Source organism: Odocoileus virginianus, chromosome 2, assembly GCF_023699985.2.
Source record: "Odocoileus virginianus isolate 20LAN1187 ecotype Illinois chromosome 2, Ovbor_1.2, whole genome shotgun sequence".
In the NCBI taxonomy this organism is placed as follows: domain Eukaryota; kingdom Metazoa; phylum Chordata; class Mammalia; order Artiodactyla; family Cervidae; genus Odocoileus; species Odocoileus virginianus.
Window position 1 is genome coordinate 97,614,808 of NC_069675.1, and position 17,403 is coordinate 97,632,210.

The window sequence follows — 17,403 nt, forward strand, 5'->3', positions numbered from 1 at the left end:
TGCGGGTTTTGTTTACTGCGGCGATCTTTGGGAGTTGGGTGGCTCAGGGGAGGGTCTTCCCGGGTGGCGCTTGTGGTAAAGAACCTGCCCACCAATGCAGGAGAGGTGAGAGATGCTAGAGACCAGGGTTCGATCCCTGGGTGGGGATCCCCTGGAGGAAGGCATGAATTGCCTTGGACCGAGGAGCCTGGCGGGATACGGTCCACAGAGTCGGACAAAACTGAAGCGACTTAGCACGCACGCACAGGGCAGGGGAGAAAGTGGGACAGAGCTCTTTCACCGACTTGCTGGTTCATGCCTATATTGCTATGTATTCAACAGTTTCTTTTTTACTGAGGTCCATCTACAGTCCTGGAGTGTCGAGAGGGTGAAGATTACCTGAGGAAGACAGAGAACAAACAGATCAACCAAAATAATTTCAGATTACCTTCCAAGGAAAATAGAACAGGGTAATGTGATGGAGAACGACTGGGGTCAGGGAGTGCTAGCTCAAAAGACTCTTTGACGAGTAACAGTTGAGTTTGAAACAAAAAAGATGAACAAAAATCGAGATGGTAGAGTGTTCAGGCTGGGAACAAATCTGGAGGCCCTGAACTTGGTTGCTGGAGGAACTGAAAGAAGGCCAGGGCAGCAGGAGCACCATGAAAGATGGGAGAGAGTGGTGGGAGGTGACTTCAGGGGTTGGCAGTGGTGAACTGGTGCAGGGTCTGATGCACGTTGAACTCCTGTGAAAGTTAGAGCTAGAAAAAGCCTCAAATATCTATTCCGATTCTTTCATATCCACTGTGTCCTGAAGAAACATAGTTTATGATTAAAAGTAAAGTTTTAAGCAGATCATCAAGTCAAAGACAGAATGCATGCCACGCAAACTTTTTAGCCTTATTGCATAGTGAACATAATCACAGTAGCGACGAGACTTCTCATTGAATCCTATAACAACCCCCTGTTGTAGGAATCTTTATTAGGTGATATCAGCCTTACCTTGGGGCTGAGAAAGCTAGAGCTTCCTGTAAATTGTCCCAGTTATGTTGCCCCCCAGCTAGGATTAAAACCTGTGATCTTTCCACTACTCCAGGAGCCTGCCCCTTGCTGTACCATTTGACCTGCTCTGTGTGAGCTGCCAAGCAGCTTTGATTATAAAATGAACAAGGGGGACTTCCTTTGTGGTCCAGTCACTAAGACACTGCACTTCCAACACAGGGGGCTCTGGTTCCATCCTTGGTCAGGGAACTAGATCCCACATGCCAGCCGCTGAAGATGCCATGTTCTGTAACTAAAGGTTCCAGTGCCACGACTAAGACCTGGCACAGCCAAATAAGTATTTCTTTAAGTGCATAATGTACATATATGTGGAAACATGAAAGCAAAGTAGACTAGAGAAACCGTAAGCCTGCATCATACACACGTCACCACTCAAAGGCTGCTCCAGGCCTTGGGTGAGCAGTTGGAATTATGGCTTGCTCTGGAAATGTAGTGCTGATGTTGTCCACTCTTGGTGTGGAAGGCCTTGAGTGCAGTTTGTTGTCTGTGCAACTAACCCTGTGGTGAACCCCTTACCCAGTTCAGTTCAGTTCAGTCGCTCAGTCGTGTCTGACTCTGCGACCCCATGGACTGCAGCATGCCAGGCCTCCCTGCCCATCACCAACTCCCGGAGTCCACCCAAACTCATGTCCATTGAGTCGGTGATGCCATCCAACCATCTCATCCTCTGTCGTCCCCTTCTCCTCCCGCCTTCAATCTTTCCCAGCATCAGGGTCTTTTCCAATGAGTCGGCTGTTTGCATCAGGTGGCCAAAGGATTGGAGTTTCAGCTTCAACATCAGTCCTTCCAGTGAACACCCAGGACTGATCTCCTTTAGGATGGACTGGTTGGATCTCCTTGCAGTCCAGGGGACTCTCAAGAGTCTTCTCCAACACCACAGTTCAAAAACATCAATTCTTCAGCACTCAGCTTTCTTTGTAGTCCAACTCTCACATCCATACGTGACCACTGGAAAAACCATAGTCTTGACTAGATGGACCTTTGTTGGCAAAGTAATGTCTCTGCTTTTTAATATGCTGTCTAGGTTGGTCATAACTTTCCTTCCAAGGAGTAAGCGTCTTTTAATTTCATGCCTGCAGTCACCATCTGCAGTGATTTTGGATCCCAGAAAAATAAAGTCAGCCACTGTTTCCACCGTTTCCCCATCTATTTGCCATGAAGTGATTGGACCGGATGCCATAATCTTAGCTTTCTGAATGTTGAGCTTTAAGCCAACTTTCTCACTCTCCTCTTTCACTTTCATCAAGAGGCTCTTTAGTTCTTCCTCCCTTTCTGCCATAAGGGTGGTGTCATCTGCCTATCTGAGGTTATTGATATTTCTCCCGGCAACCTTGATTCCAGCTTGTGCTTCCTCCAGCCCAGCGTTTCTCATGATGTGCTCTTCATGTAAGTTAAATAAGCTTCTCTGTATTCTGTTGCACAAAGTTGGGTACCATTGATTTCATTCAACTCTAGACTTTCCTCACTACCCATTTCACAGAAGAAAACACTGAGGACTCAAGAAGATGACTAATCTGAGATTAGCAGTAACAGGCTTAGACTGCAAATTTCTGTTTCATCCTGAAACGCATAGCAGTCTGCCCTGGGTGTGTGTGTGTGTGTGTTGTATGTGTGTGTGTGTGTGTGTGTGTGTAGGGAAAGGGGCGAGGGGTGGAATGGAGAGGGGGGAGGGGCTCTGGGAAAAATGGGAAGGGGTGGAGAGTGGAGGGGAGTGTTTTAACTTGGAAATCAAGTGTAAATGGTCCTCTAGAAATCTGTCGCTTTTAACAGCCCAGTGGTGATTCCTGAGTTTTCCTCGAGTAAAAATCTCCGAAACAGGTCCAATTAGGTGGCCGCCAGTAAGTTTCCTGTAAGTCAATCGACCTGCAAAGTTCCAGCGCCGTTGGCGTCCCGTCTCCACGGAGACGGGCGGTTCCATTTTTCCTTAAAGGGTGGTCATGATTTTCTCCCCTTTACAAATCCACAGCAAGGCGCCCAGAGGACGCTCTCATAAACCTACAGAGGGGTTTATGTAGCTCTTAGCGCTCCTCGCAAGGAGGCGGGGGAACGCGAGGTGGGCACGCCTCTCTCCGGATCGAGCCCGGAGTCCTAGCCCACCCTGGCGTCCAGGTGGTGCGTCCCGGGACTGGGGGCTCACCCGCTCCGAGCTCCGCGCCTGCCCGCCCCCAAGCTGGGAAGCGCGCTGAATCCAGCCGGCGGGCCGACTCCCGGCGACCCCCCAGGATGCCAGAGGCCGGGAACTCTTGCCAGGACCTCACGCGATGGAAGAAGAAGAAGCCGCCGGTCCGCCGCACGGTCAGCCAGATCTGCCCACCCCCGCGGCGGCCCCTGACCGTGGCCGACATCCGGCCGGGCATGGAGAACGAGAGGCTGGGGGTTGTGCGGGATTCCATGTTTCAGAACCCGCTCATCGTCAAGGTGAGCCCCGCCCCACACCCTCCGGCCCTTTTGAGCTCGTGCCCTCAGTGGGCATCCGCGGGGCCGCGGGTTTCCACCTGTTCTGCCCGGGTCCCACCGCCCCCGCCCGAGCGCGGCGTCGGAAGCTCCAGCTCTGGTCCAGACAGACCTAGACCCCGCACTTCCCCCGGCCCTGGTGCGGTCACTGGCAGGCCGCGTAGTCTTGCTGAGCCTTAGTTTCCTCATCCTCAAAGTGGGTCGAGAATGAAACTCTTTCAAGGGGGTGATCGGGCAGATCGCATAAGGTAATCCCTGCGGGACCCGTTGGCGGCTGCTGTTTGCACATGTATTCGCCCGGAATGAACTCAAGGGGTGACAGAGTGGTCGTCCTTACCACCTGCCAGTCCTCCCAGGGTGCAGGCCGCCTCCCTCAATTCCCCTGCACGCCTGGGCTGCTGTTATGTACGAGGGTTCTGTATCTATCCTGAAAGTTTTATTTCCGTGTTAATTTTTACCCAGTCATACCTTTATGCAAAATTATGACCCGAAGCGCCGTACCCCACACCCACCGCCAAAAAGCGCAGATCTCTCTGGTGTAGGGGGCCCACAGGCACCGGCGAGAGAGGGAGGCGCAGTTTCCAAAGAGTTCGCCTCCCCTTTGATCGCAAGCCCGCTCGCGTCAATCACGTTTCCGGACTAGTGATCTCCCAACGTCGTGGCATTCACTCGCCTTCCCGGGGTGAGGGCGCGAGGAAAAGTCAAGTAGAAGTTTGGCGCTAGGAAAGCAGGTCGTGCAATTTTACTTTGGGCCACCGGAGGGCAGTGTGCCTTTAAAAATGCGCGCAGCTCCCCAAACGCCGGAGGTGGAAGGCGCAGGTGATAACCGTGGATTCAGTAGCAATTATTTATCTGAATGCCAGGAGCTGCTCAGAGCCCAGAGGTTTTGGTTGTTGTTTGTTTTTGGTACAGGAAACCTAGGCTATCTTAACATCATAGTAAAATGAGCTGAATTAATTGGCTCCTTTGAAAGCATTGACTCTCGTCTTGTCTTCAAAGTATTTATATGTCCCTGGGCCAGCAGCTGGGAGAAACTGGCTTGTTTCATTGGGCACTCTTCCATTTAATATGCTCCCCTTCTTTGGCCACCCAAAGTGGAGCAAAGTTCTTCACCTGTTTCTAGGTGAGAATCGCCATTCTCAGAGGACAGGTGCCTCAGACAGATGGGATCAAGATCAGACATTCTGGGATCAAGAGGAGATCAATGTCCCTGCCTCTGATCATTGCTTTTACTCAAGCAGTTGCTGATGGGCCAACACCTTCTCACTTCAGTACAAAATGGACAGACAACATAATGGAGTTATCCTCCATGGCAAATTAGTAGTGTGTGATGCCCATCCCAAGCTACCATATATACATAGAGACACATATATAATATAGGTATATGCATACATATACAGGTGCCACTGGGGTAAAGCATCCACCTGCCAATGCAGTTAGTTGTAAGGGACATAGGTTCAATCCCTGGATTGGGAAGATCCCCTGGAGGAGGGCATGGCAGTTGACCTCAGTATTCCTGCCTGGAGTATCTCATGGACAGAGGAGACTAGCAGGTTACAGTCCAGAGGGTCACAAAGAGTTGGACACAACTGAAATGACTTAGCATGCACACACATACACATGATACATGTATGTTTTGCATACATGTGTGCACACATGTACGTGTGTACAATATACATGTGTATAACATGTATAATGACCTTCCCAGGCTCACTGACAAAGAATCCTCCTGCCAAGCAGGAGACAAGGGTTCCCTCCCTAGGTGGGGAAGATCCCCTGGGGAAGGAAATGGCAGCCCACTCCAGTATTCTCGCCTGGGAAATCCCATGGACAGAGGAGCCTCGCAGGCTATACAGCCCATGGGATTGCAAAAAAGTCAGACACAACTAAACAACAAACATGTATAATACACATCTATAGGTAAAAATTCCTGCACCTTTTTCCTTTTGCTTGTACGGCAGATCAAGAAGGACAGCATTTGGCCTCTGGGTGGCGCTAGCTGCACAGCTTCCAGACATGCAGTCCTAATTCCTGAACCTGAACTTTGGGCTGGAAAATGTACCGGAGTCGCTGGCCTGCGGACGGGGTTTCTGTCTTCAGGGCCTGAGACACAGCGCCAGCAGGGTCAGGGCTCGAGCGGCAGGGGGCGTCCTGGTGACTGTGCCCGGCTTGTCTCCTTGGGGCAGCTGGACTTCTTTCTCTCCTTCCTCCAGTTTTTAGAGCCCGAAGGTACTTTGAGTAGCAGTTAACATTATGTCCACGTTTCAATACTGACGTCTGCGGCCAGATTTTCTACCAAAACCTGACCTAAGTCAAAGCTGCAGAAACACGTTGTGAGGCGTCCCCCTGGCGGTAGCTTCTCCAGGCCTCCGCTTCCCCGGGGCACGCTGAGGCTGTGTGCGGGGCCTCTGTGCACGGGTCTGCGGGACTCAGGGGAGGAGAGACCTGCACCGGCTCCCAGCGCAGCTGTCCTCGTACCACTTCAAACTCCAAACAGCTTCCTCTATCTTAAAGACAATTTAAATTCTGGAAAAACTGGGGGAGGGAGGGTTTCAGCTCTCAAGGAAAGGAGGAGATGGAAAGTGTCCAAGATGGTGGTGGGGCCTTAAAAAAAAAAATCTTTTCAAAAATAATACATTGCTGAACTTTCTGTCGAGGCATGGCTTGTGGATTTCTTCCCTGTGGCATGTCAGTTTCACGAGCCCAGATTTTCAGACCCTCCTTTCTGTGCGCGTTCTCATTGTGTGCAGCATAGGCGGGAGTGCCCTCTGCCCGGGGTGTCTGCGGGAGGATGATTGGAACTGAGATATATTTGGGTTTTGTCTCGCTCTGAACCTGAAGGCTGTGTCTATATTGGGAGAATGTAGCACCATAGCTATAGTCATTTACTCCCCGAAATTGGGGGGTTGTTGCTCAGATTGTTTTCTCCAGTGAATAGGATCAGGGCTTTTTTTCATTTAAAATGCAGACACACTGCCTTGAACAAACACAACAGTGCTGTTTCACACCCTTGGAATTTACCGGGACGTACACACATCAGTTATTCAAGAACGTGTCTGCAAGATGCCACCGTAACCAAGTGAAAAGTGAAAACCTCAGACATCCAAGCAGATATTTTATCAGCAAATGCTCAGCAACTGTTTGCCTCATTTAAAACCAAGCCAACCGGCTATTGAGTGGGGCTGGTTTGAATCAACCCCGTGTTTTCATGTGGCCCCCAAGAAGATGTAAATATTTTCCACTAGAAAGGGCCCCTATTCTATTGTATAAAGTGATGTGAGCCAGTTTTCCTTCAAATGTGATTCTCTGGGAAGAATAAAATTAAATAGAGAAGAAACCAGCTTCTCCCTGCGTGATTCTCATTCCGCCAGAACTCTGTGACTCAACATAGGATCCTGCTCCAATAGCCTTCAAGGCTCCTTCACAGAACCTGTCAGGGTTCACCCTTCCTGCCAGCCGAACTCAGCTGATATCCTGTCAATACAATTATGGGGAGAGACTGTTTGGTTTGCTTCGCTGACAGCCTTGAATCTTCTGTCGCCCTGGAGAAGCGGGCGAGGTACAGGAGTGGGATTTATTGAATTGAGCATCCTTAGAGAGTGCAAGTGATCACGGCACCAGATTTTTTCATAATTTATCACCGACTTTGTTTTTCTGTGGGGTTTATGTCACAAATAAGAAGTGCATGCGTTTGTAAGATAGAGTTGCAGAATCACATCATTTGGGGGCTGGAAGGAGGCTTACAGCCATCTAGTCCAATTCCTTTTTTTTTTTTTTTTTGAGGATCTTAAGGCTCAGAGGAGGCAAGAGGCTTGCCCAAGGCACTACCCTGATCTGCTCACCAAAGTGGGGTGAGACTTACATGACCTGGCCTCCAGTCCCGTGCTCTTTTTGGTCACGATACACAATTAGCTAATGAGTGATGACCCGGATTGGTTATGTATCTGTACCGCAGGTAGTCAAAAGATGTTCACCAATGAGTCTGATTCCATCATTGTTTCACACAACATGCCTTTTAGAGAGAACTCTACTAATTTCTTGGGATTTGTTCAGCGTCAAGAAATATTTACTGAATGTTTATGAAGTACTCAGCACCATGCTAAGCTCTCTTGAGGGCATAGAGGCAAATTCAGAACTCAGCTTTTGCCTGCAAAGAGTAGTTATTCAGCTATAGAGATGGAATATATATATATATATATATATATATATATATATATAATTATTGTTGTTGCTATTTAGTCACTAAGTCATGTCCGACTCTTTTGCGACCCCATGCATTTCATATGTAGCTTGCCAGGTACCTCTGTCCACATATATATGTGTATTTCACATGTATGGCATATATATGTGTGTGTGTGTGTGTTGTATATATGTGTATCTGTATATATGTGTATACACCCTTCCTGCCGGTCGAACTCAGCTGATATCCTGTCAATACTATTATGGGGAGAGACTGTTTGGTTTGCTTCACTGACAGCCTTGAATCTTCTGTCACTCTGGAGAGGCAGGTGAGGTCTGTTTGGTTTGCTTGTTATATGTGTATATGTGTATACATGTAACACATATATATTTATGTGTGCGAGTTACTATTGTGTGCGTGCACACACGCATACACAGGTAATAATAAGACAGGCAATGTCATAGGTCACCCCTTGTAAGTTTCAAGTTTCTGCACTACCTGGAAGGGTTCAGATTTGGGAGGAGGAAACTCTGAGCAGGCCATGAGAGGCTTTATAAAGGAAAAGTCCTGAAACTGGACCTTGAAGGGTGAAAAGGTAGATTCTGGTCCTGGGGGTGGGGGGGTGGAGATTAGGAGAAACCAAGCCTTCTAGGGCTCTTTGATTCCACCCTCCTCAGATCCTAAGTGTTCACAGATTTCCACCCCAACCCCAACTGAGTTCTGGTTCCTCAGCCTTGGCACCCCTGCCGGGATTGTAGTCATCCTCATCATGAGGATGCATTTACTTACAGCCAGTGTGTTCAAACTGGATGCTCAACAAAATTAGGCGATCACACTAAAAGCATAACATCACTAATAAATATTGATGCTGGTGAACATCAGCACGTAGGAAGAGACAGAGGCAAAGAAGGTGGGCAGACCCACAGTTGGGGGAACATCCCAGTGTGGGTCCCTGTCTTTTTTATGTTGAGTAAAGTGTGACAATGTTACATCCTGCCTCTGCGTTGAAGACAGTGTGCCTCTGATTTTTCAGATGCTTTTACATTCAGTTTACAGAGTAACTGGGGAAGATACAACAGGAGGAAGGGGGCTGACATTCCACCACCATCCTAATGACAGTCTCAGCCAGCTGGTGGGAAGCGTTTATTTTACCAGGGAAAGCTGTGGGCTTGTTCATCCCTGGAACTCTTTCTCTCTTGGTCCTTTTTTTGTTTTCTCTTCCTCCTTTTTTTCCCTTTTCTCTTCTTTTAAATCGAAACTTCTGGCTTCCTGGCACCCAGGCACATCCTTTGGTGAACAGGGTGAGCGAGCAGGGGCTGTAGCAGTGACCAGTCCTATGGCTGTTTCAGAAAGCAGACTTGCCCCCTCTCAGGCTTTTTACCATCACGGTAGTGGGTGCAGGTGGGGGGAGGCAGCTCTGCCTGAGGAAGGGCCTGCCTTCCTCTTTGTCCCTCTAAAGAAGGCGGCCTTTGGCTCTCAAACCTCAGGAATTTGGGTTCCCCGGTATGAACTCAGCCCCTTTCTAAACTCTCAGATCGCTGGCAGTAAGGCTGTTCCTCTAGGAAGAATTCTGAGTCCTGTACGGACAAGTCAGCACCTTCCAGAACCTTCCAGGCTCAAGTGCTGCTCACTCATAGAATTTAGGCCATTTTTCCTGTATTTGAAAGACAGAGTTTTCTCGATTTAGGACTGGCCCTGTGGAAATTTCAAGCCCCTATTTCCTATTGCAGTGGTTCTCAAGTCGGTCATCTGTTCCTAGAAGCATAAGCTCTCACAAAGTGTCTCATTCAAACCACTTGTTAAGAAAATACACCTAAAAAACCCCCGAAAATGCACCTTTAACTGTTTAAAAAGTACAGTGGGAAGGCAACTCAATTAAACGTGTTCTGTATGGAGACCCTAGCTTGTTAGGGATGATTTGAGTTGGTCCGTTTTGCGTTTGTGCTGGCCCTGCAGTGAATGGGTCACAGACTGAGGGAGTTGGAAGCCAGCTCAGACCTCGCTGGCCTTTGGGAGATTCTGTCCCTGGAGGCCACTGTGCAGAGCCATCGTCCGGCCCTGGGGACCCGGCTCTGTGAAACCCTAGACCCCTCTTCTGGGCCCGGACCCTCTGGCTGGGTGGGCAAAAACAAGCCGAGGCGCAGTCACAATCGCACTGCATTTTGGTGACTTTTAGCAGATATTGTGAGTGTTGCGTGCTTCTTGCCTGACTTGTATTAAATATTTGTAAAGAAAAAAAAAGATGCGAGCATTTGTTGACTGTTGGTAACAATTCAACTTTAGATGAAATTGCCGCTTGACTCCTTTCAAGCGCCAGAATTTGTGTGAACAAGGACTGGGAAAACAATTCCAGGCTACAGCTTGTGTTTTCATATGATCGCAAGAGATACAGCTGTAAGTTGGCTGCTCAGGCGGGTATAAAACTGCAGCCACCACACTGGAGAGGAAGGGGGTGTGGGTGGCAGGCTAGAGCCAGGCAGATCCCAGGGCGGGTTCTGTCTCAGCTGCTTTCTTGCTGTGCCGTGTGTGAGGTTACTGACCTTTGAGCCTCAGTTTCCTCTCCTTAAAATGGGCTATTATAGTTAGCATCAGCTGTGGGGGAGTCATGAGGATTCAGTGAGATGACTCATTAGAAAAGACCCTGATGCTGGGAAAGATTGAGGGCAGGAGGAGAAGGGGGTGATAGAGGATGAGATGGTAGGATGGCATGGTCGACTCAATGGACATGAGTTTGGGCAAATTCCGGGAGATAGTGAGGGATAGGGAAGCCTGGTGTGCTGCAGTTCATGGGGCTGCAAAGAGCTGGACATAATTTAGCGACTGAACAACAACAAATGAGGTGACATGGCTGTGCCAGGTTCAGGAGGGCACTGAATAAGGGGGCACTTTGGTTATTTTCCATCATCCTGCTTCCAACACCTAAGTTCCTCACAACAACCTTATTCTCATTAATCGACCTTCAGTAAATGTCCTCAGTCTGAACATATGAATGTATCGTGAAGCAGATCCACTCAGGGGCTTACTCTTTTCTCTCTTTGTGCTCTTTTTGGAAAATACCATTGCCCATCCCATCGGATGTTTCCTGAAACCGTGTATCCTGGAACAGATGGGTGTGCCCTGGCTAAGGGTGAAGACAATCCTACTTCTAGCTCTCTTGAGGGTTCTTGGGCAAATGGCTTAATGTCTGAGCCTGTTTCCTCATTTATAGAGTATGAGTGCCAATACTTACCTTGTTTACTTCTCAAGGATGTAAGGAAGACAGATTTGAATGAGACACTATCTTATGGAAGAGATTATGGCACTCTAGAAGCAGACAAGTGGTTCTCAACCTCGGGGGGCAGTCTGGCTCCCCAAAGAACATCCAGCCATGTCAGAAGATGCTTTTGGTTATCAGAACTGGAAAGAGGGCTGCTAGTGGTGAGGAGCCAGGGGTGCTGTCCAACAATGCACAGGATGCCGCCCCCACCACCCCAAGAAGTAAATCATCTCCCTAAGTACCAATAGTGCTGAGGCAGGGTTTCTCTAAAACCCCGAACCAGAAAACATCAACACGTGGAGAATTCATTATTAGTTCATCTGTGGTCCAGGGTCTCTTAAAAATTTAATACAAAGAAGATAGAAATGAGGTGCTTTAGTTTAATTGCTTCTGTCCCCCAACTCCATTCATTTTTATGGTCATTTAATTTCTTTTAATTTTTAAGAACTTTTATTTATTGGCCATGTTGCACATCTTGCAAGATCTTAGTTCCCAGGCCATGAGAACCATTGGACTTTTTATGGCCATTTAAAATCCCTTTCTTTCTTCTTATTTTTTTTAAGTAAAGATTTTTTTTGGGAAAATTTGGACCATTTTTAAAGTCTTTACTGAATTTATTACAATATGGTTTCTGTTTTATGCTTTGGTTTCTTGGCCATGAGGCTTGTGGGATCTTAGCTCTCTGACCAAGAATTGAACCCACACCCACTGCACTGGAAGGCGAAATTCCAACCACGGGACCACCAGGGAAGTCTCTCAAATCCCCCTCTTTGGCTCCATCTCCTTCCCCTTAGTTACTCGTTCTGTTTGTTTGTTGATTTCCATCAGGGCTTGTCTATCTCCAGCCTCACCCACGTTGGAGTGAAAAAACAAAACAAAACATCTGCAGCCATCCACAGAGTGTGGCCTGGCAATCCATCAGCTAAACTGATTAGCGTGGGGCTGGTTTGTCGGGCGATCACTGACCACCGTGCACAAACTCTGTTTCCCTGGCTCATCACCTGCCAAGGGCCTGTGTCGGTTGTGTTTTTCTCAGCATGCACTCATTTAAGATTTAAAATGGAGTGGATTTGGTTCATCGGAAATCAAACTCCTGGTGGACCGGAGCTGCAGCCCAGCCCGAACACGCTTGTTGTGGCATTAAGTACAACATTTCAGGGGAGCAGGTCAACGTGCTTTATAAAGAAAACAGCTGTATTTTTCCACCCAACAGTTTAAAGGCCCATCAGGGTTTGGTCAAGAAACTGACTGACGTGGGTCAGTGAGCAGAAAGGTCAACATGAAGGGCACACGGGGGGAGAATAGCTAACCAAGAGCATTGTAGAAAACACATAATGAGCCAAAAAAAAGGGGTTTTCTTGATCTTTTATATGAACCAAACAATACAAATTGGCGGGGAGTGGGCGGGGGGTGGTGCGGAGGCCAATGAACCCAGAAGCCAACAAGATGAATTTCTTTGTGTGGATCAAAACCTTTTGTGCTTGTCCAGAGGAATGAAAGTGGAGAATTAGAAGAGCTTTGATTTCGAGGTAAAACCTTCGTGAGAGGCCACATCACTGCCAGGTGGCCGGCCCTTTGGAACCAATGGCACAACGTCCTCGCCACATCAGAGAAAAAGCCCCAGCTAGCTAGCCGAAGCTCAGAGGCCGCAACCTCCCACAAAGATGCAGGCACCCCAAAAGCCACGGAGAGATGAGATCTTACAGCCAGAGCATTGCAGTTAAGGGAATTGGAAAATTTGCTGGCAACTTTTGGTTCAGTCTTGCTGGATGCTTGTCAGTTGGGCCACATTGCCACCTAAAATGCTGTCTTAATAGTCCCGTTTAAGAGCTGCGTTCATCTATCCCATGGTCTCCCACAGATCTTTAAGAACAGAGACACTGGCTTTAAAACTTTCGTTTTGCTGTGTGTTTGAAGCTGTCAGTGAACCCGTCCATCAAAGAGCAAATATTTATTGCACAACTATAATGCACAAGGCACTGGTGGAAACAGGAGAAGTTTAAGAATTTGTTTCTAAGGAGTTTATGGTCCAGTCAGGGAGAGCTAGACTTGGCACGTTAAAACCACTCCTAAAAGTTATTAGAGGCAGAAGGAGGGGTGCTGAGAGGTGTATCTGAGAGTGAAGGTAGAGCAGATTTGGAGCACCCAGGACATCTCAGAGAGCCTGTGGCTGGGGCTGCGGGGTGGGCTGGATGCCAGTGGCTGGACAGGGGAGGAGGGGGCGCCTGGGGAGGAGCTGGCCCAAGCAAGGATCTAAAATGGACAAGAGCAGGTGCAGCCTTCACTCACTGTTTGAATTAACAGAATTAACTGCTTGTGTATCAGACACAGAGCTAGACACCAGGGACTGGTTTAGATGAACCAATCTAATGGGTAAACCAATCTGGATATGGGCCTTGCTGTCACAGAGCTTACAATCTCATGGATAGAAACAGGCGTTAAAATAAACAGCAAAGCCTGGCTGGGCTTCCCAGGTGCCTCATGGTAAAGAATCTGCCTACCATTGCAGGAGATGCAGGCTTGATCCCTGGCTCGGGAAGATCCCCTGGAGGAGGAAATGGCAACCCACTCTAGCATTCTTGTTTGGAGAAGCCCATGGACAGAGGAGCCTGGTGGGCTACAGTCCATGGGGTTGCAAAGAGTTGGACATGACTGAGTGACTGAGCAAGCACTCGGTGATGGCTGTCTGCCTGGATGGATTTGTGCTTAGCCCCTGAGGGCGGCCGTGCCTGGATGGAGGGATGTGAGGGAAGGTCTCCTAGACTGGATGACTTGAGCTGAATCTTGACACCAAGATGAGCCAGGAGAGGTAAGAGGCGGGCAGTGGTAGAGAAAGGTAGGTAGTGTGTGGCCTGCAGCTTATGCAATTAGGGGATCTCTTTTTAAGTAACAGGGTACAGGGGCTTCCCTGGTTGTCCAGTGGTTAGGGCTCAGTGCTTTGGGCTCAGTGATTTCACGGCAAGCATCCAGTTTCAGTCTGTGTTCTGAGAACTAAGATCCTGCAACTTGCATGGTGAGGCCAAAAAAAAAAAAAACCCAAATTAATTAATTAAAAATTGAAAAAGAAATAGTATAAAACTAAAAATGATGTTGGAAATGAGATCCAAGGTCTTGGAAGGGGACATGTGCCAAGAAGGTCCCTGAAGTCTCAGCTTCATTAGTTTCAGGGTGAATCAACTTTTGACTGAGAGAAAAGCTTTCTGGGAAAAAGGATGGCGTGTTCATGGGGAGGGGGAAGGGGGAAAAAAGCACTGAATTGTCAGACTTGAGCATCTGCAGCTCCTCCTTGGGCTATATGTCATCCATCCATCCACCCATCCATCCATTCATCCACCCGTCCATCCATTCACCCATCCACCCATCCATCCACCCGTCCATCCATCCATCCACCCATCCATCCATCCATCCACCCATCCATCCATCCATCCATCCATCCACCCATCCATCCATCATCCATCCATCCATCCATCCACCCATCCATCCATTCATCCACCCATCCATCCATTCACCCATCCACCCCATCCATCCATCCATCCATCCATCCATCCACCCATCCATCCATTCATCCACCCGTCCATCCATTCACCCATCCACCCATCCATTCATCTGTCCATCCATCCATCCATCCATCCACTCATCCACTCATCCACTCATCCATCCACCCATCCATCCATCCATTCATCCATCCACCCACCCATCCATCATCCATCCATCCATCCACCCATCCATCCACCCACCCATCCATCCATCCATCATCCATCCATCCATCCACCCATCCATCATCCACCCATCCATCCATCCATCCATCCATCCACCCATCCACCCATCCATCCATCCATCCACCCAACCATCCATCCATCCATCCATCCACCCACCCATGCATCCACCCACCCATCCATCATCCATCCATCCATTTGCCCTTCCATCCATCCATCCATCCATCCATCCATTCATCCATCCACTTATTCAGTACTACATACTTCCTCTGGACCAGATACCCCAGGCCCCAGAACCACAGTCATGAGCTCTCAGTTTCCTGCACACTCTTGTTGACTCAGAAACCTTGGGCAAGTAAATCCCTGGAATGTCCTGGAACCTCGGTTTCTAGACACCTGAATGGCTTTCTCCCTGAGAACCATCTGGAGCCTAGCTTTCATTTGCTCATTCAATGCTTTGCAAAATGTTTATCAAGGGGCTGTTGGGTGCCAGGCAGCATGCTGGGCCTGGAGGGACCTCTGTGGACAGGAGAGCCTGAGTTCCTGTCTGGAGGCAGCACAAAGCCCTGATGAAGACAGTGCGTGCGTGTGTGCTAAGTCGCTTCAGTTGTGTCTGACTCTTTGCAACCGTGTGGACTGTAGCCTGCCAGGCTCCTCTGTCCATGGGATTCTCCAGTCAAGAATACTGGAGTGGGTTGCCATGCCCTCCTCCAGGGGATCTTCCCGACCCAGGGATCAAACCCTCATCTCTTAGGTCTCCTGCACTGGTCAAACTTCTGTACCACAAGCGCCACCTGGGAAGCTCCTGGTGAAGGCAGACAATAGGGCAATTCCTTCTTCCCTAGGGATAAGCACCGTGGAGGCGGCTGCAGTGTCAGGAGGCTAAAGTCCAAGTCCGAGGATGGGACATCTCAGCCTGACCTCCTGCAATGAGTGGAGTGATCAGTTACTGGGTGCTGGCCAGAGTGTGTGTGTGTGTCTGTGTTTGGGTGGGCGGTGGATGGAGACTGTTCCAGACAAAGTAAGTGGTTTCATGCCTCCAAGGCAAGGAGAAACTTGGAACTCAGTAAGCTGCAGGGAAGCAAATGCTGAGAGGAGGCTGGGTGGGGAGTGAGGCCAGATCCAGTGGGGCTCCTGGTTATCTGAGAGCTGCAGGGGCCCAAGCAAGTAGGATAAACAAGACTGAGAACAGAGGGTGAGAGACAAATGCAGACATCAACAGTAGGTCTAAGTGCCAGCCTCCCCCCAACACCCCGCCCCCAGTGCTCCTGGGGGCAGAGGGACCCATGCCTGGCTGCAGGGTGCTGTAGGTGGACTGGAGGAGTCATCACGAGCCCTTCTCTGCTGGGACAGACGTGGTCACTGCAGCCTGGGACCCCAGCAGGCTGCACGTTTGGAGCACCGTGAGCGGGATGAGCAACATGATGGTTTAGGGTTAGTGCCTCGGATTTGTTTACTTTTTGCAAGTTAAACAAGCCCCCTAGTCTGTCATGCTCTGAATGTTCCCCACATCGTTTGAGGGAGCCTGTTGGGGCGATTCTGAGGGATCCCTTAGGACTGAACGCCAGGCTTCGCATCTGCCTCCAAAACCTTTATAAACTGTCACTTAAGACTTCGCTCTCTTTGGAGGCACCCAGTGGGCATAAATCTGGAGGTTTAAGTGAGTCTTTCAGAAACTCCCCTTCTAAAAGGAACGTGTGTGTCTGGTGCTTCTGAAACCTCCAACTTGCCTTCGGCAGTGGCGCGGTCCTCTGGTGGTAGATCCTCCCAGGAGCGCCTGGAAGGCTGCTCACAGGCCTGACTTCTCCTGGAGAGGCAGTGTGAGTGGTGGAGGTGGAGGCCTGGAGTCTGGGTTTCCAGGCAGCTCCTGGCGGGTGACCCGTTTGGCCGGCTGATGCTCTCCTGTGGCAGCTGATAGCAGTTGTGCTTCGTGGAGCCCACTGTGTACCAGGCGCTGTCTGTTGGCCCTTCTTAGCCATCACCTCCTTAAAATCTTGGCCGCAATTCTAAAAATGCCGGATTACCATCATTCCCATTTTACAGATGGGAAAGCTGAGTCTCAGAGCGGTTTCACAAGCTGCCCACAGTCATCCAGCACGTGGGTGGAGGTGCCAGGCTTTGAGAGGTCTGGGACTCTGCAGCCTGATGTTCCAACCACTGGACTAATCATAAGGGCTTGGTGACATCCACAGCCCTCATTGTTAAACACCTGCTAGGTGCCAGACTTCTGAGTCTATGATCTCAACTCGATCTGTGAGAGAGAAAAATCTAATCCATCTACATCTGTGCATGCGTGCGTGCTAAGTTGCTTCAGTTGTGTCCAACTCTTTGTGGCCCTATGGACCATAGCCCATCAGGCTCCTCTGTCCATGGGATTCTCGAGACAAGAATACTGGAATGGATTTCCATGCCCTCCTCCAGGAGATCTTCCTGACCCAGGGACTGAACTCACTTTTCTTGCATCTCCTGCATTGGCATGCGGGTTCTTTACCACTAGTGCCACTTGGGAAGCCCCCATCTACACCTACACCTGTCTAAAAGGTCAACTGCATCCATAGGTGTGTTTTCTGTTCTCAAGGAGCTTATAGTCTACTTGGGCACGTTTGCCACACCACACACACACACACACACACACACACTCCAGAAGTTGCTGCACTTCTAAGGCTGAAGCCTATAGGGCCAGTGTGACTCAGACCTACAAGACAGACAAAACAGTTAGGAGGAGGCCTGGAGTGGTCCAGAAAAGCCTGTTGGAG

General features: G+C 49.2%; 1 protein-coding gene across 1 annotated transcript in view; it reads left to right on the forward strand.

Annotated features, from left to right (window-relative positions):
* Positions 1–3,075: 3,075 nt before the first annotated feature.
* CFAP77 (cilia and flagella associated protein 77) overlaps positions 3,076–17,403 on the forward strand; it is a 150,186-nt gene continuing 135,858 nt past the window's right edge. The window contains exon 1 of the mRNA XM_020910989.2: positions 3,076–3,459. Coding sequence (XP_020766648.2) covers positions 3,265–3,459 — 195 coding nt within the window. The 5' untranslated portion in view covers positions 3,076–3,264. The remainder of the gene's footprint in view (positions 3,460–17,403) is intronic.